This window comes from Callithrix jacchus, chromosome 10 (assembly GCF_049354715.1).
Source record: "Callithrix jacchus isolate 240 chromosome 10, calJac240_pri, whole genome shotgun sequence".
NCBI lineage: Eukaryota > Metazoa > Chordata > Mammalia > Primates > Cebidae > Callithrix > Callithrix jacchus.
This window is the reverse complement of record NC_133511.1, coordinates 82091849-82115000: the sequence shown is the minus strand read 5'-3', so window position 1 is coordinate 82115000 and position 23152 is coordinate 82091849. Positions and strand designations below refer to the sequence as shown.

Sequence of the window (23152 nt, the reverse complement as noted above, 5' to 3'; positions counted from 1 at the left end):
CTTTTACATCCAAAAAATATTTTAGATGTCTGTTTACAATTAGTTTCAGTTAAATGATGTTATTCTATAAATTCAGGTATACAACATATATATATATATATGAAGCACCAATGCATTTATAAGTCTTTGGCTTCACTGTGAACAGAAGAGGCTAAGAAGTCATTTATGTATCATCTTTAGCCTCTCTGTTGCCTATGCAGAGGAGAAGGAGGATATATTGAAGATTGTTGAAAAGATTGTTTAAGATGGAAGAAGAGAAAATTTTCCAGTCTTTATTGGAGAATCCAAATACTAGATCCAACTCTTGTATTGGTCCTTGCCTACAATTTCCTGTGTAAGCTCTTCTTTATTGACAAAAAATTATAGTACATTAACTATCACCATATCCAATAAACCTTCTCTTAACTCACATCATATACATAGATATAACAAAAAAGTATATTGCACAAAATATATATAATAAAATGTGTATACATCCCATTTATCTCATCTTTCCAATCTGTTCACCACACTGCAACCAAAATGACTATAACACTCCTTTCTTAAAATACTTTAGTGATTAGGAATCATTCTTGGAATAAATATGTAGATTATCACACATGCTGTATAAGGGACTGAATGGTATGCCCTCTTACTAGCTCTCCAGCCTCATCTAATACTCTATTCCTGTTTATTATCCTTGCTCAAGTTTCACTGACTTCTTTGAACATCTGTAACACACCAAACCGCCCCCACCCCCAACACACACACACATGACTTTTGCCCATAGTTTTTTCTCCTTTGGAAAAACTCCTTGACCACCAACCACCCTCTTGCAACCCTTTCTTCAGTTGTAGTTTCTTTGTCATTGCAGTTTGTCATCACATTTCCTGGAAAGCTCCTTCAAACCATACTCCAACTCTTTGCATAGTTAATTCCTATTCTTCCTTCTGTTAATTTGTTGACTTTTTAGGTTACTTTCCCTGAACTTGGGCACCCAGATTTGGTTAATCTCCCACAAAACCTTTGTCTTATTTGTAATCCCTATGTAGTTGTAGTTTACAATTTACATGTTTGATTACATGATTAAGGTGTTTCTTCAATTTCTTTTTCTTTTCTTTTTTTTTTTTCTTTGAGATGGAGTCTTACTCTGTCACCCAGGCTGGAGTGCAGTGGTGTGGCCTTGGCTCACTGCTATCTCTGCCTCTGGGTTTAAGTCATTCTTCTGCCTCAGCCTCCCAAGAAGCTGGGATTACAGGCACCTACCATTACCCCTAGCTAATTTTTGTAGTTTTAGTAGAGACAGGGTCTCACCATGTTGGCCAAACCAGTCTCAAACTCCTGACCTCAGGCAATCCAACTGCCTCAGCCTCCCAAAGTGCTGGGATTACAGGCATGAGTCACCGTGCCTGACCTGTCTCTTCAAATTTCGAACTACAAACTGCCTAAGAGTAGGGACTGTGTCTGCTTTTACTTGCCAGGCTGTCCTTAGTTCTTGATATAGTACCTGACACATAGCTGCAATTCAGAAAATATGTATTGAATTAAAAATTCATTCAGTATTTAAATTAAAAAAAATCTCATTTTTGTGTTGTATTTCCTCATTCCTTTATATTAACAAATACATTAGTTAAACCTTTGTTCTTTTTAAGGTATTTTACGATTCTTTTGGGGAACCTACTTTTGTATTTTAGAGGTTCTATGCCAAGAAATTCTTCCTTTCACTATGATGAAATTCCCATTGCTGAAGTAAAAACCTATTTTCTTTTAACAAATTTCAGGATGTAGAAAGAGTAGCTGGTCACTAGCCTTGATACAGTATTTGTTTTCTTATCAGTGGAATAAACTTTCTAACAACTTTCTTTTTCTTTTAGGCCAGCTTTCAGCTCAGTAAGTCTAAGGATATAAGGGATACTGGCAACTCTCTCTCTCTCTCTTTTTTTTTTGGGGGGCGGGGTGGGGGACAGAGTTTTGCTCTTGTTACCCAGGCTGGAGTGCAATGGCGTGATCTCGGCTCACCACAACCTCCGCTTCCTGGGTTCAGGCAATTCTCCTGCCTCAGCCTCCTGAGTAGCCGGGATTACAGGCACACACCACCATGCCCAGCTAATTTTTTTGTATTTTTAGTAGAGACAGGGTTTCACCATGTTGACCAAGATGATCTTGATCTCTTGGCCTCGTGATCCACCCGCCTCGGCCTCCCAAAGTGCTGGGATTACAGGCTTGAGCTACCGCGCCTGGCCTTTTTTTAAAGGATACCAGTTGACATGAAGAATCTCACAATAGTCCTAAATGTGGTAGCTTCTCTGTTGACGTCAGTCTTACCCTTCAGAAATCATATACTAACAAGAGCTAGCCTGTATCCTCTGAAGCTTCTCTTTCGCCTTTGGTCCACTTGAAAAATAAGGCCACTGATAATTAAAATATTTTCTCAGATTGTACTGGTGCTTTCTTAGTAGGAATGAGGGGGTTTCATAAGGAGGTTGGAAGTGTCTCCCTCTGCACACACAAAAATTGGCAATCTTTGTCCCCTTTGACAGCTGGTGGCATTTTTCTGAAAAGCTTTCAAAACACAGATCATTTCTTCATAATGAAATCCATGTGGCTCAGATACAGTGGGTTGAAATTCTTATCTTATGCTGCAGTAAAATGCTCTAATTTAGATTCACAAAAGGATTCTGTACCCTTTACTTAGGAGAGCTGTGCAATTTGCCCATAAAAAACTGTTCAGCACCATTAGTGCATACCGTAAGTGTTCAGCGACATCATATTCATTAAACAGGATATCCTTATGCATAACCTTTTCAACCTTGAATGTGTTTTTTCCCTTTGAAGAATGACAAATGACAAAGGGGTGATGGAGCCCCCCAAGCAACACTGTTGCCTTTACTGATGAACTTGGGAATTTCAGCTTGATCCTTTCTCAGAAAAAAAAGAATCACATTCAACCTTTCTCACTGGAGGCAGTTTTAATTCTCTCTGTAGAATTTTCTCTATGGCCAAGAGATTGATTCCTTCAATCTCTTGTCACTTCAATGACAGATCTTTGTACAACAGAAACTTTTGTGAGGGCAAGGATCAGAAACTTCCTCAAGTAAATTTATTTATTTATTTATTTTTTGTCTTCTAAAATTGTATTTATTTATGTCTCCATGAGCAAAGAATGAGAGCATTTTTTTTTTAAATTTTTTATTGGATTATAGGTTTTGGGGTACATGAGCAGAGCATGCAAGACAGTTGCGTAGGTACACACATGGCAGTGTGCTTTGCTTTTCTTCTCCCCTTCACCCACATTTGGAATTTCTCCCCAGGCTATCCCTCCCAACCTCCCCCTCCCACTGGCCCTCCCCTTTTCCCCCCAATAGACCCCAGTGTTTAGTACTCCCCTTTCTGTGTCCATGTGTTCTCATTTTTCATCACCCACCTATGAGTGAGAATATGCGGTGTTTCATTTTCTGTTCTTGTGTCAGTTTGCTGAGGATGATGTTCTCCAGATTCATCCATGTCCCTACAAACGACACAAACTCATCATTTCTGATTGCTGCATAATATTCCATGGTGTATATGTGCCACATTTTTCCAATCCAGTCTATTATCAATGGGCATTTGGGTTGATTCCAGGTCTTTGCTATTGTAAACAGTGCTGCAATGAACATTCGTGTACATGTGTCCTTATAGTAGAACGATTTATAGTCTTTTGGATATATACCCAGTAATGGGATTGCTGGGTCAAATGGAATTTCTATTTCTAAGGCCTTGAGGTATCGCCACACTGTCTTCCACAATGGTTGAACTAATTTACACTCCCACCAACAGTGTAAAAGTGTTCCTTTTTCTCCACATCCTCTCCAGCATCTGCTGTCTCCAGATTTTTTAATGATCGCCATTCTAAGTGGCGTGAGATGGTATCTCAATGTGGTTTTGATTTGCATCTCTCTGATGACCAGTGACGATGAGCATTTTTTCATATGATTGTTGGCCTCATATATGTCTTCTTTCGTAAAGTATCTGTTCATATCCTTTGCCCACTTTTGAATGGGCTTGGTTGTTTTTTTCCTGTAAATCTGTTTGAGTTCTTTGTAAATTCTGGATATCAGCCCTTTTTCAGATGGGTAGACTGCAAAAATTTTTTCCCATTCTGTTGGTTGCCGATCCACTCTAGTGACTGTTTCTTTTGCCGTGCAGAAGCTGTGGAGTTTGATTAGGTCCCATTTGTCTATTTTGGCTTTTGTTGCCAATGCTTTTGGTGTTTTGTTCATGAAGTCCTTGCCTACTCCTATGTCCTGGATAGTTTTGCCTAGATTTTCTTCTAGGGTTTTTATGGTGCCAGGTCTTATGTTTAAGTCTTTAATCCATCTGGAGTTAATTTTAGTGTAAGGTGTCAGGAAGGGGTCCAGTTTCTGCTTTCTGCACATGGCTAGCCAGTTTTCCCAACACCATTTGTTAAACATGGAATCCTTTCCCCATTGCTGGTTTTTGTCAGGTTTATCAAAGATTGTATAGTTGTATGTATGTTGTGTTGCCTCCGGTGCCTCTGTTTAGTTCCATTGGTCTATATCTCTGTTTTGGTACCAGTACCATGCTGTTTTGATTACTGTAGCCTTGTAGTATAGTTTGAAATCCGGTAGTGTGATGCCCCCTGCTGTGTTCTTTTTGCTTAGAATTGACTTGGCTATGCGGGCTCTCTTTTGGTTCCATATGAAGTTCATGGTGGTTTTTTTCCAGTTCTGTGAAGAAAGTCAATGGTAGCTTGATGGGGATAGCGTTGATTCTGTAAATTACTTTGGGCAGTATAGCCATTTTCACGATATTAATTCTTCCTAACCATGAACATGGAATGTTTCTCCATCTGTTTGTGTCCTCTCTGATTTCATTGAGCAGTGGTTTGTAGTTCTCCTTGAAGAGGTCCCTTACGTTCCTTGTGAGTTGTATTCCAAGGTATTTTATTCTTTTTGTAGCAATTGCGAATGGCAGTTCGCTCTTGATTTGGCTTTCTTTAAGTCTGTTATTGGTGTAGATGAATGCTTGTGATTTTTGCACATTGATTTTATATCCTGAGACTTTGCTGAAGTTGCTTATCAGTTTCAGGAGTTTTTGGACTGAGGCAATGGGGTCTTCTAGGTATACTATCATGTCATCTGCAAATAGAGACAATTTGGCTTCCACCTTTCCTATTTGAATACCCTTTATTTCTTTTTCTTGCCTGATTGCTCTGGCTAGAACTTCCAGTACTATATTGAATAGGAGTGGGGAAAGAGGGCATCCTTGTCTATTGCCAGATTTCAAAGGGAATGCTTCCAGTTTTTGCCCATTCAGTATGATATTGGCTGTTGGTTTGTCATAAATAGCTTTTATTACTTTGAGATACGTTCCATCGATACCGAGTTTATTGAGGGTTTTTAGCATAAAGGGCTGTTGAATTTTGTCAAATGCCTTCTCTGCGTCAATTGAGATAATCATGTGGTTTTTGTTTTTGGTTCTGTTTATGTGGTGAATTACGTTGATAGACTTGCGTATGTTGAACCAGCCTTGCATCCCTGGGATGAATCCTACTTGATCATGATGAATAAGTTTTTTGATTTGCTGTTGCAATCAGCTTGCCAATATTTTATTGAAGATTTTTGCATCTATGTTCATCATGGATATTGGCCTGAAGTTTTCTTTTCTCGTTGGGTCTCTGCCGGGTTTTGGTATCAGGATGATGTTGGTCTCATAAAATGATTTGGGAAGGATTCCCTCTTTTTGGATTGTTTGAAATAGTTTTAGAAGAAATGGTACCAGCTCTTCCTTGTGTGTCTGGTAGAATTCGGCTGTGAACCCGTCTGGACCTGGGCTTTTTTTGTGTCGTAGGCTCTTAATTGCTGCCTCAACTTCAGACATTGTTATTGGTCTATTCATAGTTTCAGCTTCCTCCTGGTTTAGGCTTGGGAGGACACAGGAATCCAGGAATTTATCCATTTCTTCCAGGTTTACTAGTTTATGTGCATAGAGTTGTTTGTAATATTCTCTGATAATGGTTTGAATTTCTGTGGAATCTGTGGTGATTTCCCCTTTATCATTTTTTATTGCATCTATTTGGTTGTTCTCTCTTTGATTTTTAATCAATCTGGCTAGTGGTCTGTCTATTTTGTTGATCTTTTCAAAAAACCAGCTCTTGGATTTATTGATTTTTTGAAGGGTTTTTCGTGTCTCAATCTCCTTCAGCTCAGCTCTGATCTTAGTTATTTCTTGTCTTCTGCTGGGTTTTGAGTTTTTTTGATCTTGCTCCTCTAGCTCTTTCAATTTTGACGATAGGGTGTCAATTTTGCATCTCTCCGTTCTCCTCATATGGGCACTTATTGCTATATACTTTCCTCTAGAGACTGCTTTAAATGTGTCCCAGAGGTTCTGGCACGTTGTGTCTTCATTCTCATTGGTTTTGAAGAACTTCTTTATTTCTGCCTTCATTTCGTTGTTTACCCAGTCAACATTCAAGAGCCAGTTGTTCAGTTTCCATGAAGCTGTGCGGTTCTGGGTCTGTTTCTGAATTCTGAGTTCTAACTTGATTGCACTATGGTCTGAGAGGCTGTTTGTTATGATTTCAGTTGTTTTGCATTTGTTGAGCAGTGCTTTACTTCCAATTATGTGGTCAATTTTAGAGTAGGTGTGATGTGGTGCTGAGAAGAATGTGTATTCTGTGGATTTGGGGTGGAGAGTTCTGTAAATGTCTATCAGGTTTGCTTGCTCCAGGTCTGAGTTCAAGCCCTGGATATCCTTGTTGATTTTCTGTCTGGTTGATCTGTCTAGTATTGACAGTGGAGTGTTAAAGTCTCCCACTATTATTGTGTGGGAGTCTAAGTCCTTTTGTAAGTCATTAAGAACTTGCCTTATGTATCTGGGTGCTCCTGCATTGTGTCCATATATGTTTAGGATCGTTAGCTCTTCTTGTTGTATCGATCCTTTTACCATTATGTAATGGCCTTCTTTGTCTCTTTTGATCTTTGTTGCTTTAAAGTCTATTTTATCAGAGATGAGAATTGCAACTCCTGCTTTTTTTTGCTCTCCATTTGCTTGGTAAATCTTCCTCCATCCCTTTATTTTGAGCCTTTCTGTATCCTTGCATGTGAGATGGGTTTCCTGGATACAGCACACTGATGGGTTTTGGATTTTTATCCAATTTGCCAGTCTGTGTCTTTTGATTGGTGCATTTAGTCCATTTACATTTAGGGTTAATATTGTTATGTGTGAATTTGATACTGCCATTTTGATGCTAAGTGGCTGTTTTGCCTGTTAGTTGTTGTAGATTCTTCATTATGTTGATGCTCTTTAGCATTCAGTGTGATTTTGGAATGGCTGGTACTGGTTGATCCTTTCTATGTGTAGTGCCTCTTTTAGGAGCTCTTGTAAAGCAGGCCTGGTGGTGACAAAATCTCTGAGTACTTGCTTGTTCGCAAAGGATTTTATTTTTCCTTCACTTCTGAAGCTCAGTTTGGCTGGATATGAAATTCTGGGTTGAAAGTTCTTTTCTTTAAGAATGTTGAATATTGGCCCCCACTCTCTTCTGGCTTGTAGTGTTTCTGCCGAGAGATCTGGTGTGAGTCTGATGGGCTTCCCTTTGTGGGTGACCCGACCTTTCTCTCTGGCTGCCCTTAGTATTCTCTCCTTTATTTCAACCCTGTTGAATCTGACGATTATGTGCCTTGGGGTTGCTCTTCTTGTGGAATATCTTTGTGGTGTTCTCTGAATTTCCTGCAATTGAGTGTTGGCCTGTCTTGCTAGGTGGGGGAAATTTTCCTGGATGATGTCCTGAAGAGTATTTTCCAGCTTGGATTCATTCTCTTTGTCCCCTTCTGGTACACCTATCAAACGTAGGTTAGGTCTTTTCACATAGTCCCACGTTTCTTGGAGACTTTGTTCATTCCTTTTTGCGCTTTTTTCTCTAATCTTGGTTTCTCGTTTTAGTTCATTGAGTTGGTCTTCGACTTCAGATATTCTTTCTTCTGCTTGGTCAATTCGGCTATTGAAACTTGTGCATGCTTCGCGAAGTTCTCGTATTGTGTTTTTCAGCTCCTTTAATTCATTCATATTCCTCTCTAAGTTATCCATTCTTGTTATCATATCCTCGAATCTTTTTTCAAATCTTTTTTCAAGGTTCTTAGTTTCTTTGCATTGATTTAATACATGATCTTTTAGCTCACAAAAGTTTCTCATTATCCATCTTCTGAAGTCTAATTCCGTCATTTCATCGCAGTCATTCTCCGTCCAGCTTTGTTCCCTTGCTGGTGAGGAGTTTTGGTCCTTTCTAGGAGGTGAGGTGTTCTGGTTTCGGGTGTTTTCCTCCTTTTTGCACTGGTTTCTTCCCATCTTTGTGGATTTGTCCGCTGGTCGTCTGCGTAGTTGCTGACTTTTCGTTTGGGTCTCTGAGTGGACACCCTGAATGTTGATGATGAAGTATTTCTGTTGCTTGGTTTTCCTTCTACCAGTCTAGCCCCTTCGCTGTACGACTGCTGAGGTCCGCTTCAGACCCTGCTTGTCTGGGGTGCACCTCTAGCAGCTGTGGCACAGCGAGGGATGCTACCAGTTTCTTTTTCTGCTATCTTTGTCCCAGGATGGTGCCTGCCTAATGTCAGTCTTTTGGATATAGAGGGGTCAGGGAGCTGCTTGAGGAGACAGTTTGTACTTTATAGGGGCTTAATTGCTGAGCTGTGAGCTCTGTTGTTCATTTAGGGCTGTTAGGCTGCTATGTTTGATTCTGCTGCAACAGAGCTCATTAAAAAAACCCTTTTTTTTCTCAAATGCTCTGTGTTGAGGGGTTTGGGCTTTATTTTTGGATGTCCGTCGAGGTCCTGCCCAGCTAGGACGCAGACTAGCCACTGTTTGCCTGCCGAGGCTCCGCCCTGCTGTTGTGAGGCTCGCCCTGGCTCTGCTGTTTTGCTGTTCTCTGCCACGCCCTGTGGCGGAGTCTCTCTGTTGTAGCGGGTTGCCTCGGCAGTGGCAGGCTGCGTCAGCAGTGGGCATGTATCTCAGTAGGGACGGGTTGCCTCGGCAACGCTGGCTGCGTCAGCAATGGGCGTGTATCTCAGTTGGGGCGGGTTGCCTCGGTAATGGTGGCCGCCCCTCCCCCTCAGAGCGTCTTGGGCCGTCTGCACGGGGCTTGTTTGAAATCGCGGTTTTGTTCGTCCCACTGAGCCAACCCTAACGCTCTGTTCCTGCAATCCCCTGGGCTGGCCCACTGTCCAAGTCTAGCTCAGTCTCAAGTCCAGCCCTCTCACGTCTCTGGTTGCCGGTTCAATGGGGCACCCGGACAAGCGCGCCCTGTGGTGAGCACTGGGTAGGGCCGGCCGCCGCCACCCCGGCTGCCGGCTTTGCCAGGCGGAATATCTGCCTGGCGTCCCGCATCTCCTCTTCACTTGGGAATTTCCCCGTTCTGTGGGCAACAAAGATCAGTCTGGAAATGCAGCTGAGACTCACCTCTCCGCAGACACAACGAGATCTCCAATCCTGGGTTGTTCTCACAGCGCCATCTTCCTCAAGTAACTTTAATTAAGCGTCTACTATGTCTTAGGTACTGTTAGTAGCTGAACTTAGAGGTGATTATAGAATATTAATATGATCTATAGTTTCTGATATTTTGTATTAAATATCATGGATTTTCTAGCTTGATCAGATAGACTGGGGGCAGAAAGGAGAGAATGGGGTCAGTCTGCTTTATTTTAGATCAAGAGAGGAGAGTGAGTGAGAATTTTGCTAGTGACAATATTTTTTCTTGGCAGCAACAGTGAGGAACCTACATTCATTCCACTGCTGTAATTACTCTGTGGTGTTTCTGCACCCACAATGGCCTCCAGTCATTGTCCCAGATCTTTAAATGTCTTAGGATAGTCCCTTTCTAAATGCTGCTTTTCTTTCTCTGATTCGTCCATGTATTTCTCAAGCTTGTGAGATCTCTTCTTGCTTCCATTTTAGGTACACCTGAGAGCCTGGCAGAAAAAGAACGGCAACTCTCCACCATGATTACCCAGCTGATCAGTTTACGGGAGCAGCTTCTGGCAGCTCATGATGAACAGAAAAAACTGGCAGCCTCACAAATTGAAAAACAACGGCAGCAAATGGACCTTGCTCGCCAACAGCAAGAACAGGTGAGCCCTGCAAAAGGCGCTGACAAACTGGAGATGTGGAATGTGCCAAGCTCAGAGAGTAATCACATTGATTGGCTTATTTGTTGTAAGCTTTCCTAAAAAATAAAAAGAAAATAAGAAAAAACAACAACAACCGAAGAAGCCTTCTGGAAATCGAGGGTCTTCAAGAATACTGAGGGAATATGTGGACGAAGAAAGGCATCATAGCAACTGGGCATAATTAAAACGATACATTGTTTCAGGTTTGGATTTGTTTAATGACTCAGGTATACTTACTCAGATAGACATCACATATAATCCCTCTGTACCTTCACTGTGAGTATGTGACTTTTCTCTGGGCCTTATTTTCCTCATCCAGGAAAAGGGGGTTCTGTTCCAGAAAAAACTTTGGGAATCTTTAAGCTCATTGGTCCAATGATTTTCTTCAGGTTTAAAGTCCAAAGAGGTGACCATACATTTCAGTTTTACCCATATAGCCCTGGTTAGTGCCTGTTTTCTAGAGTAATAATACCCTGCCTCCTTCTACTTGTGAAAGTTGTCTTGGTTTGTATGATATATCTTATGGTCACTATTTATAGCATAGGTCAGTCATTGAATACAAATTAGTACATGGTTCCTAAAAGTATGTGACTTGATTGACTTAGAAGTGAGAATGAAGGAAAAAAAGCAAAATTTAAATGTTTATTTTTTAAAAATAAATCACTTTCCCAAATGTTTTTTCTTGTCTCCTAAGAGTACATTAATCTAACAATGATCCTGTAGAGTAGTACCTGATGCTTTAGATTAGACATATCCAAATTAATGTGCAGTTTTTAGGAATCTGACATTATTACAGGAATTATCTTTTCAGTTAAATCTATTTTATAGGAGTATATAGAGCAATATATGCTCTGTTGATTTTAATGAGTTGTGATGTCTGGTATTTTATATGCTTGAATATTTGCCCACATGTAGGAATATGGACTCAGCCCCTAATGGAAAATAACATAAAGGAACACTGTAAAAAATCAGAAGTTAGAATGTCATTTAGCCATCCAGAGATGACACAGTAATTAACTATTGACACTTGTGAATAAGCTAGCACAAATTAATCTTGACACATTTGCAGACGAGTGATATCTTACAGTGAACACTTTGTAATTATATTTCAAAATGAAAATTAAATGACACTTAAAACTAGGTTGTCATGCTCAATGAAGCAAGCATGTAGCTCAACCGATTGGCAAATAAAATTCAGAATTTGGGCCACATGGTGCTTATGTACCATACTTCACTGTGTCAAACCCATACGTCTAGAGTGGATGATAGTAATTGCACTGTGGTGTTTTGGATGCATTTCTATGCAGCACTTTATCATTTAGGAGGAACCATCAATATTAGATGCCTAGTGGTGTTTCACTGGTTTGCTAAGAGGAAATAAATATTCAGAGGATCCAGCATCTATACCTAGAGCTGCAGAGTGAGTTGTACATTTCTGATTTGAATATCCACAAGCAGAGTGGGCTATTCGAACCTGATTAAATACTATTTCCTTTTTAAGTATAAAGCTCTGGGAAGGAGTAGTCTCCATTTCTCACACTGTAATCTACATTAGGTGTAACTTTATCATGGCTTCCAATACGAACCAGTTGTCATCAGAAATCACAAAGCAAGATTTGGAAGCAGACTTCTATGTTATCATCTTGTGCTGAATAAAATATAATTTGGGCACTCTCTCCGCAGCCCCTGCATAGGCTAGAACATCAAAAAGGCTTGGGAAGTATATAGCTGGGTACTGATCTACACTTATTTTCACTTCCAACATAATGCATTCTAGAATACTGGCTTTTGGAAGTAGGAAGAACTAGGAAAAAAAGACTCTTTTGACAAAAAGGCACCACTAAACGAAGTTCTTCTAAGTACTCTCTGGCTGCTTTCTCTCTGGCTTCCTAGGATGGCAGTGAGTCTGTTCTCACTAAGGATCATCTCCCTGGACTTCAAGCTATAGCATCTCAGCTTTTGAGTCAGTAAGCAGCCTGATGCCTGACTCATACTTCACAGTAAACACTGTTATCCGAAGGAAGCTGTTTGACCGCCCGAGAGCTAGTCAGTCATCAGTAGGGCGTGCATTAAATGGTTAACATTTCTTTTTATAGAGCAGATAATTTGTTTAGATGTTGCATTTGATTGTTGGATGAAACAAGGAAATATAAAACTTGTATATGGATCCTGCATTGTAATATAAACACATTGTCCTCAAAAGGATAAATGGGTAAATGTTAAATTATAGCTTAATTTGTTTTTAAAAATAGTTTGTACATCACATACAGCATCAACAACAACAAAAAAAGCTAAAGAGTTTTTACTTTTTGCTGTGTTCTTTGGCACTCCTTTGACAGTATTTGTAAATGTATCAGCTCTGAAAATCTTTGTATCAGGAAAGGTTTTGCTAACATAGACCATATTAAACAGTAATAGAAAGCTTTTTCCTGTCTTTGCTTACAGATTTTACTTTTTACATCCAAATTAAGCCATTTAGAAAAATGTAGCCAGAAATTGTCTATCTATATTCTACAAAGATTAAATTTCTAAATTCCCATGATTTCTGACTGACCTGTGCAGATATAGGTGAATAGCTCACAAATGTAATTGAAGGGGTAGTTTTCCTACAGATAAAGCAGAGAGATAGCACTTGTTTAAAAATTCTTCATTTCATCCATCTTTCTTATTCAACCTCTCTCATTTTGTAGGAACTCTTTCACATAGAGGTGCAGTAAAGCATTGCTGTAATACCAGGAGAAATACCCGAGGTAATGGCAGAGGTGTAAGCATTTCATTTTAACTTAATGAAACTTTATTTCTGATAGATTGCAAGACAACAGCAGCAACTTCTGCAACAGCAGCACAAAATTAATCTCCTGCAGCAACAGATCCAGGTCAGTGTATTTTATTACTCTCATCTGATTATACTTAGATACTTTCCTCCTTGAAAATGAAATTTAAAACTCTGCAGATGTACCCCTGTCTTATAAACAGCACCAATAGGGCTGTTTTCAAGGATATTGTACACAATTCTATAAGTGAATGTAAGAAATGTGGACTAGGTGTTGGTCTAAGCATTCTTCTCTGATGTGATGTGTAAGCAAAATAACCCTTATCTGTTTTCTTTTTTCCATTTGCATAACACTACGTAGTGGGAACCTAATGGTTTCCTAGGTAGTATACAGATGCTATTTTTATTACCACTGACCACTTTCTGTTTTATATTTTTCCATGTAATAGTACAGTAGAGAGAAGCTTACTTTTAATTTACTTTTAGGACTAATTGGACCAATTATGAGAAAAATTTGGAAAAAGTCTGTTAATAATTTGGAAAAAGGCTGTTAAAAGTCTAGAAAAAAGGCTATTAATAATCCTTAACAAATATTAACTGCATTACTTCTAGATGCTGAAGGGAATAGAGAGATTAATGAATGATAGTTTGTCTTCAAGGAGCTTACAGTATATAAAGGAAGAAAAACTTGTTCCTGAATAATTATGAATTATTATTCATTTTTTACATTGCCATAAGAAAAAGGGATTTTCTACATTGTGTAGAAATCCCTTTTTCTTATGGCAATGTAAAAATATAGATCATAATTACAGTGGTCTGCGGAAGAAAGAGGATGGTCTGATTTCTGTCATTCTTTTAGATACTTGATAGTTAATTCAATAAATAGCTATTTGAGATAGGCAAGGAAAATGGTTTCTATTTCCAAATAGGAATATAGGTGTGTGACTTCTAGAAAGCCCTAGAATAAGGAACTGGCTGTCTAGTAATTAATTCTCAGAAATACTATTCACAGAGTTATCTGTATCCTACCACAGAATCTTGTTTCCCTTGGTTATTAGAGAATCTGCTGGAATCTATGATTCAAAGTAGTTGGGCCAGCATATTCTAAATTATATTATTACTTTTCTTAAGGTTAATATCATGCCCTCCCATAGTTTTTTTTAATATCAATAGCATGAAGTCATAGTTTACTGCAATATTCTACCTCATTGATGAATAACAATGATTTTACCTTTGATCCTTCTTCATTTTTGTTTATTATACTTAATGTTCCAGGTAGTTACTGCACTTAAAATACTAATTTGGTATCGGAAGCAGTCCCTTGACCTAATTGGCGTTTTTGTCCAGCTATTTTCAGTAGGAAGTCTTGGCCAACTTTTTTGTTGGTTTTTGTCCTAGTCAATATTCCATATTCAAGTATACATGTTGCAAAATAAAAAGTCTAAATATAGATGAGTTGAAATGTCTTTAGCATTTTTGACAGTCAGCCTTTACAATTACATCTTGGAATAGTTTCTCATCCTGATATCTCCTTTATGGCTCATGCTGAGATCCTTAATTAAGTAACTGTCCAGGTGTTCTCTTGTTCTGCCCTTATTAGAATTTTCAGTGTATCTCCTACTGCTCAGGTCAAGATTTTTAGCCTGTGGCTTCCTACATTTTTCTGTAGATCCCTCTGTAAGAACCCAGTAGGTGTTAAATAACATGACCATTTAGTTCTCTGTGTTTCTCCTATTTGTAAAGCAGAAATGGAGGAAGTTCCCTGAGGTGTTCTTATATCAGTTAATTATTGTTTTTACTACTTCTTTATAACTTACTTGTTTATTCTTTTCTAATATATTTTACTTCTTAGTACAGTGCTGTTTGTACTGACTGGTTGTCTTCACTGATGTTTTCCTGTGGCACTGAAAACTTCAGGTGAATAGCAACCAAATCAGTTTAGAATATTTTCACAAAATATTTTTAGTATGTATTGCTTATATATGATTTTATAGTTAAAAAGTGACTACATATGTTTCAGAAAACTATAGAACATGATCTTAAAACATTCATTGGAATGAACATTTGGAAACATCAATTTGAGAAGATAGGAGTAATTTTTTTCAAGTTTTCTAATACAATAGAAGTTTAATTGCTTTTAAAATTTGTGGATATTTCTCATTTAAATTTTTTAAATTTAAACTAATCAACACTTGATCTTAGCAGTATAAATTATAAAATAAAAATATTAAATGTCAGAGTTACATTCACTTTAGAAATATAAAATTGTAATATGAATTAAATTTAAAAAAAAATAAGAGAAAGCAATAAGATCTGTATTGATAGTTCATTCTATCCTGAGCTATTGCTTCATGGCATATCTTGCCCGTATTTACCATCTACATATGACACCATTCAAAGAATTTTTCAAATGCTGAAAATCATGTACTCCTTACACAACATGTATTCATCTCTGACACAAAACAGGTATTTGATATTCAGACTTTCATTTTTTTTTTGGAAGGGGAATGGGTTTTGAAATTTGATCAAATTTAGGAAAGAGATTATTGTTGGGTTCATTGTAAATGCTTTTTGAGCAAAATATGAGACTTAAGGGATGCTTCAAACATTTTTTTTCTATCAAGAAAAGAAACACTTTCCCATTTGAACACAAAACAGAACAAAGGATAAAACAAGATTATTAAAAAAGATTGAAGTTACTAAAAATAAAACCTAACTTCTCTTTCAAAAGCAAATGATGAATACAGAGACAATATAAGCAAGTTTGACACTTTTTTTCTTTTTGTATCTTGAGTCCTAGAACCTATTAGCTAATATGGTCAGCAAGATTAAATCATGGCAATTGGCTATGGGTCATCAATATGATGTGGTTGCATTCAAAATCATTTCTGTAGTTCAGAATGCTGACTTCTAAATCAGTACTGTTTTTCCCCCCCAATTTGCAAGCTTTAATAGAAATAAAGGGAAGAGTGCCTAACCTCTTGTAACAACCCCACACGAACACATCTGGGCCTATTATAATGGAAACAAATGAAAACCTGAATGGTTTCCACAAATTGAAAAACAAGATTTTTCATTAGAAGTAGGAAAAGGCATGATTAAGATACTATTATAAAATTTCCCATGTTTATTTTATTTGCAATTATTCAGAACTTATATGTGCAGTTAAGAACAATTTTATTTATATTTGTTTCTTGAATATATTTTTAACATTATTTTGCCTTTATAAATTCGAGCTAAACTTTTAAATAGATTCTTCTAAAGTCATGTAAACCATGTTAGAAAAGTATGATCAATGATTTTGTGAACTGTTCTTATAGTTTTGATGAGTCCATTTTTACCTTTTAATAAATCAGGATAATAATTACGAATGGATATTAAAATATCACCTTAATATTAGGTCTTTTATGAGAATGTTTGCTTTGTAAATTCAAATCCCTCTGTGCTTTGGGAAAAATGATGATTTCTCTAGTTTTTTACATATTAAGTAATTCTCAGCCCAGAAAAAAATAGGTATTTTTGATATTTCCAGAACAAAGACATTATTTTTTTTAAACCAAGTCTACAGAAAGCAAAACTAATAGGTCACGAAATACGGATCTTTGGAATTGCGAATGTTGATTCTTAGGCTGAAATTCCAAAGAAAGATAACTGCTTCAGTAATTTCATCCTCCCTCTCCGACTCATTGAACTGTAGTATCTTAGCTAATATTTCGAAGTATTTTACTTCTGAGTTATACTAACTGGTAAACAAAATTCACTTTTAATTAATTTGACAGTTGTTTCATCAATGATTAAATATAAGACAATTCTAGGCAAAACAAAAAAATATTTTATAAATCCTCATTTCTTGATTTTTTTCATATATTTATTCATCTAACCTCATTTGACCATACCATGGTTTGAATCTGGAGAATATATAGTTTATGGATCCAGTACACCACATTCTTTGGTTTCTATAGCGAGTCAATAGGAACACATTTAACGATGGAATTTTGTAGCTTGAACTGAGTCTTTGCAAAAGAATTCAGCTCATTAAAATATCTCTGTGAGAAACTTCCTTTTACAGGTATGAATAGCATTATCCAATTATTCGTGTCTCTTCTGACTCCTATTTTAGAGTAATTCAAGTGGCTTGTATTGTGAGCTATATAAGCAGTGTCCTCACCTCAGAACTGAACAACAGTCTCTTAAGAATGGACTGGCTGGGTGGGGTTTTATTTGGGCATTTGGCTTTCTGGGCAAGAGCCAATGATTTAGTCAATTCTTACACATATGCCTTTTTTGGGTATAATTGTGAAACTTGAAATTTTTAGTGCTTTATTTTCTTTATGATTAATACACAATATTCATTGCCCTCCCCTCATCATTTAACATGCACGTTAGATGGCAAATTGTCTATAGAGGCCTGAACTAAATGCCATTGCTGCATCTTTGCAGATATTCTTTGTCTTATCTGAAAACTTTTCATTTTAAATGCTGAAATACCTATTGCTTATTTTCTTTTACTCAAACCAAGTGTTCATTGCTTCATTGAAGTTTCACTCTGTTCTTAAGCATATATGATTATCTTTCATATGCAATGTTTTTTATTTGGATTATAATATATTCCTCTGTGCTATTGATATATTTTATGTGTCTGTGTGTTTGCCACGTGGTAGAGTGTTATCATTAAATGTGTGTTATCCTTTCTTCCTTTTTGGTAATCAGAAAGATGCTAATATTTACAATTAAACCATTAAACAGAATAACTTAGATGTCCTCTCACTTTTTAAGGAGATAAACCTTACATTTTGTTTCCTTCAGTATGATTAACTACAGGCATTTCAGGTATCTGCTGAGCAGAATAAAGGACTACCTTTTTATGTGAAGTAGTGGTCTAAAGATCAGAAATAATTACTTTGTACATTAGCCTTCATGGCCTACTTGACCTAGTTAATTAATTTTTTGCTAGCATAATAATAATAGATATATATTTGAAGATATGCTTCATCGTTAAGTATCTAATTGACCTCTAATTTTAAGAGCTGTACCTTCCATTTATTGTCTTTTGGAGATGGCTGGAGAAGCCAATAAAAAAACTGAGGATGGTCAGAAGCTGACTTCAGTCTCACATAGTCCCTCTGTCTTAGGTTGTATTTCTTTGTTATTTGTATTTAGCATTGATAAACAAAAAGCAATTATAGTCCTCCTGTTTTGGCTCTAGCACATAGTCCTTTTTTGTATGTTATTGATCAGGTAATGGATCTCCTTCCAACATTCTCTGAAAAGGACTAAATAAACCCATTGAAAGTAATTTGATACTTCTATCGGCACTGCACATGCATCTGATACTCCCTTGCAATGAAATGAGGGGTATAAACAAAGCTTAGAAGTCTAGGATTAGCCTCCAGCTTCAGCAAGCCCTTAAAATATTTTGTAATTCTATCTTCAATCATGAATTAGCCAGGAAAAACAGACTCTCTTTCCTCTCCCTATGTCTCTGCTGTATGCTGTTCTTAATTGCCCACAGGCAGGCTGTTGTGATCTTTGGATGTTTAAAAACCAAGATAAAAATGCAAATCTAATTATTTCTTTTATGTAATCTAATTAACTTTAAAAGTAATGATAGATACTCTATAGTCTGCTTCAAACATTTCAATAATAAAGATTCTGGATTATAAAGAATAGGTAAAACTTCTATAATTATGACTAGCAAGGACTGTAACAGCAAAAATTACAAATTCTTGTGAACTAAAACTACATTTAGTTTTTCCATATTAGTCTTGCTAGATTGTTTGTTATCATTGGAATACACCTAAAAGTAAGAGAACTGACCAGATCCCAAGAGATACTCTTAGGGAATCAGCTAGTTACCTGCTTTTCCAAATGGGGCCTTATGGCAAAGATCTCATTCAGTAGACCAAAACCTGAAGGTGAATCTCAAAGCTTTTTCTGCACTATCCTTCAGTTACTTCAGTCTCTACATGACCCTCCCTTCTCCATCTGTGTTTGTCTCTTACACTGCACTGTTCTCCTCAGCTCTCTCTCAAACCAGTGATACTAAAAATTCAGGGAAACGAATGTTTCTGCTTCTTTCTGGAATTAAAGTGGGAGAATGCCTTACCTCTTCAGTGTCAAGAGTGTGGTGCAGCAGAGAGGGGCAGATGTTCCAGGTGAGGCCAGCATTGAACATTACATAATACTGAATCAATCCTCCAGGGAAAATATCTCTCTTCCTTTTTTTTTAACTTGATCCTTCTCATGACATTGAGGGCTCAGTTTAATGCTAGTCTTTAATACTTTTCTACTACGTGCTAATATCTGAGCGAGTGAGAGAAAGATAGTGAGATCATCTTATTCTCAGAGCCTTTAGATGCAATATGGCATTCAGCTAGAATTTAAATAAATTTAATATTTTTCTTTACATGATTATCTGATTATCTTCTATTTATGACAAGTGATTTTAATTTTCTATTTGATGTATTATATGAAGTTTCCTTTTGAAGTAAGTGTATTCATTTATGCCAGAAGAAAAAGTCAAATTAAAATCTTAAGCAAATAGTAGTTAGGTAATTTTAGGTACTTGGATAAGGCAAAATTATGAAGATAGTTCTCTAAATATGGAATTTGGGAAACCCTTGAAAAAGTACTACGGTAATAGTTGTATTAAATATTGCCCCTCTACCCTGCCACCACTTTCATGGAATGTTAAACTTGAAAACGTCATCTAGAGATCCTCATGATTCTTATTAACTGGATAGAGGGAGGATAGGTAGCTATACATGTTGAAGACAATAGACAATATAGTGAGTTTATCATAAGCTATACTTAGAAATAACCTTGAGATTGTGTTTTTCTACCTTTTGGGGAATTAAAATGTCCTTTCTATGAAGTAATGGTTATAATAGGTGGTATGTGCTTTCTTTCTTTGTTTTACAATAGTTTTATTTGGTAAAATAAAAAGTTCCCAACGACACATAAGTCTTCACTTCTGCTTGTCTTTGAAATTTTGCTGATCTATAATATATAAAAACTTTAGGCTTGCTTAATCTAGTCCCACTTCTTTAATTTATATAAGAAAAGTGAGGTATAGACCAGAGGCTTGTCCAGCCTTAAGAAACAAATATTGTCAGAGCTACAAGGGGAACCCAAGTTTCTTGATACCTGGTGGAGTACTCTTTCTAGTATTTCAGATCCTTTCTCCATTTGCCCTTTTTGCGACCTGAATAAATCTTACTGCATTTCAGTTTCCTAGTTTATAAAATGTGGCTAATAATACCTAACACCTAAAATCTCATTACATTCTCTTTATCCTTAAATAGAAAAAACAGACATTTTGCCACTAGACTCTTTCTGTCCTAGAACTAGGACAACTGTGGGTCTACACCTACAAGGCAAGAGATAAAAATAGTATAATTGAAATCTTTTTGTAGTGCAATGGGAAGTGTGTTTATGGATGGGTGACTCTTTTGGTATTTACATATGAACCTCTTAGATGGTTAATTATACTACTTTCTTTTTTTTTTTTTTTTTTTTGCCAATCAGTTTGAGCTTATGAGGTTTGCTCGGGTTAGCCTTGAACTGATGACCTCGCCTTCGCGAGCGCCATGACCTCTGGCGGGAGCCATTTTGGACCCCAATTATACTACTTTCTGAGGGCATTAAAGTGATGTCACTATATTGAGGGTCAGTCATCTTTAATGTTAATAAATTTTCTTATAACTACATTTAAGTTGAGTAATTCTCTCTCTCTCTCTCTCTCTCTCTGTCTCTCTCTCTCTTACCCATCCATCCATCCTGAGGGTTGGAACATAGCTTAAATAATTCATGATGAGTTAAAATATACTTTTCATTTTGGTTACAGCTGTTTTACTTACTAGCTAGGAAGCTTTTAATGAACCAGGGTTTAAACAATTTAAATAAATTTAGTTAATTTTTCTAATAACTTGATTTTTATTTGTATATGAGTATACTGGCAAGCTAAAAATGTATTGATATCAGCAGGTCTGTGTTTCTAGGAAAAGGTACATGAAAAAGAAATGAAGCATGGTCTTAAAAAATAAGACAAAAAAGTTAGAAAATAAATTCTCAGATGCCATTTGGCTTTTAACTTTCTTAGCAGAATAAATTTTGACACAAACATCAACCCATTTTTCTTTTATTATACTTTAAGTTCTAGAATACATGTGCAGAACATGCAGGTTTGTTACATAGGTATACACGTGCCATGGTGGTTTGCTGCACCCATCAACCCGTCATTTACATTAGGTATTTCTTAGTAATTCTGTCCCTCCTTTAGCCCTCCACTCTCCAACAGGCCCCGGTATATGATATTCCCCTCCCTGTGTCCATGTGTTCTCACTGTTCAGTTATCACTTATGAGTGAGAATATGTGGTGTTTGGTTTTCTGTTCTTGTATTGGTTTGCTGAGAATGATGGTTTCCAGATTCATCCATGTCCCTGCAAAAGGCATGAACTCTTCCATTTTTTATTGGCTGCATACAATTCCATGGTGTATATGTGCCACATTTTCTTTATCAAGTCTGTCATTGATGGGCGTTTGGGTTGGTTCCAAGTCTTTGCTATTGTGAATAGTGCTGCACTAAACATACATGTACTTGTGTCTTTATAGTAGGATGATTTATAACCCTTTGGGTATATACCCAGTAATGGGATTGCTGGGCCAAATGGTATTTCTGGTTCTAGATCCTTGAGGAATTGCCACACTGTCTTCCACAATGGTTGAACTAATTTACACTCTCACCAACAGTGTAAAGGCATTCCTATTTCTCCACATCCTCTCCAGCATCTGTCGTTTCCTGACTTTTTAGTGATTGCCATTCTAACTGGTGTGAGATGTTATCTCATTGTGGTTTTTATTTGCATTTCTCTAATGATCAATGATGATGAGCTTTTTTTTCATGTGTTTCTTGGCCGCAGAAATGTCTTCATTTGAGAAGTGTCTGTTCATATCCTTTGCTCACTTTTTGATGGGGATTTTTTTCTTGTAAGTTTGTTTAATTTCCTTGTAGGTTCTGGATATTAGCACTTTGTCAGATGGATAGATTGCAAAAAATTTTTTCCCATTCTGTAGACTGCTGCCTGTTCCCTCTGATGATAGTTTGTTTTGCTGTGCAGAAGCTCTTTAGTTTAATTAGATCACACTTGTCTATTTTGTCTTTTGTTGTCATTGCTTTTGGTGTTTTAGTCATGAAGTCCTTGCCCATGCCTATGTCCTGAATGGTATTGCCTAGGTTTTCTTCTAGGGTTTCTATGCATCAACCCATTTTTAAGAAGTGTTTTTAAAACTTTATGACATAGAAAAAAAATCTTACATCCTGACATATATGAAAAATGTATGACTCTGAATGTACTTTTCAGCTAAATTTTTACATATAAACAATAGATATGGAGAATAAGATGTGTTATTTCAGAGTATATGTAATTTTAAAATTTTACGGAACAGCACAGTATTGGAGACAAGTAAATTAGGGTTTAAATAACAATTCCACTACCTGTTAGTGCTGTGGTCTGTTTTGTTACTTACTAGCTGTGAGACAGGTTACTTAACGTCTCTCAGCCTGTATTTCCTAATTCCTAAAGATAATTACAGTATCTTACAGTAGTTTTGAGATAATTATATAAAACCCCTAGTAATTGCTTAATGTATAATATATACCACTATCAGTGTTGTTTTTGTTCTTGTGTGACTAGGTATAGGAATAATTTCAGAGTTTCTAATAGAGAAACTTCGTGTACATATTCTGTATGTGCATGTAAACACATGTTCGTATCTATACACACATGCATATTTAAAACCCACAAATTAGTGATGTGAATATAGAATAATCAATGTGTAGACATTATAATCAATTGTTATTACTATGATAGTATAGAGGAAAAGAAAGAGCAACAATTTTCTCTGGCCGTCAAATGAGAGCTTTTTCAGTTGTCAGTGAGTGGAGAGTAAGGATTGTCAGGCACTCAGAAATGGCTGACCAAATATTACAGCAGCTTGGAGACTGTACAAAAGAGAGCATAGCTTATTTTCAAAAAACAGGGTCAAATTCTCACCTCTCAGACTAAAATGGGCTTTGCTATTAGATCCATAGTGCTTGTGAAGTTAGAAGGATGGTAAATGAAACTTTCCAATTTATTTTATAGCTTTTTAAACACAGTTGAAGTTATGTGATGTAGTTGCACAAAATGCAAAAGTCCTTCTTGTTGAAAATAAAGTTGTTCATATAAATCTTATGTATGC

At 36.9% G+C, this 23152-nt stretch overlaps 1 protein-coding gene across 50 annotated transcripts in view; it reads left to right on the top strand.

Moving 5' to 3' along the window:
• The window catches only part of SOX6 (SRY-box transcription factor 6), a 705491-nt gene that overhangs the window by 474975 nt on the left and 207364 nt on the right, over positions 1-23152 (top strand). For all 50 annotated transcript variants that reach the window (XM_078340670.1, XM_078340651.1, XM_078340627.1 and 47 more), the window contains 2 exons: positions 9925-10097; positions 12944-13012. In XM_078340670.1, the coding sequence (XP_078196796.1) occupies positions 9925-10097; positions 12944-13012 (242 nt within the window). The remainder of the gene's footprint in view (positions 1-9924; positions 10098-12943; positions 13013-23152) is intronic.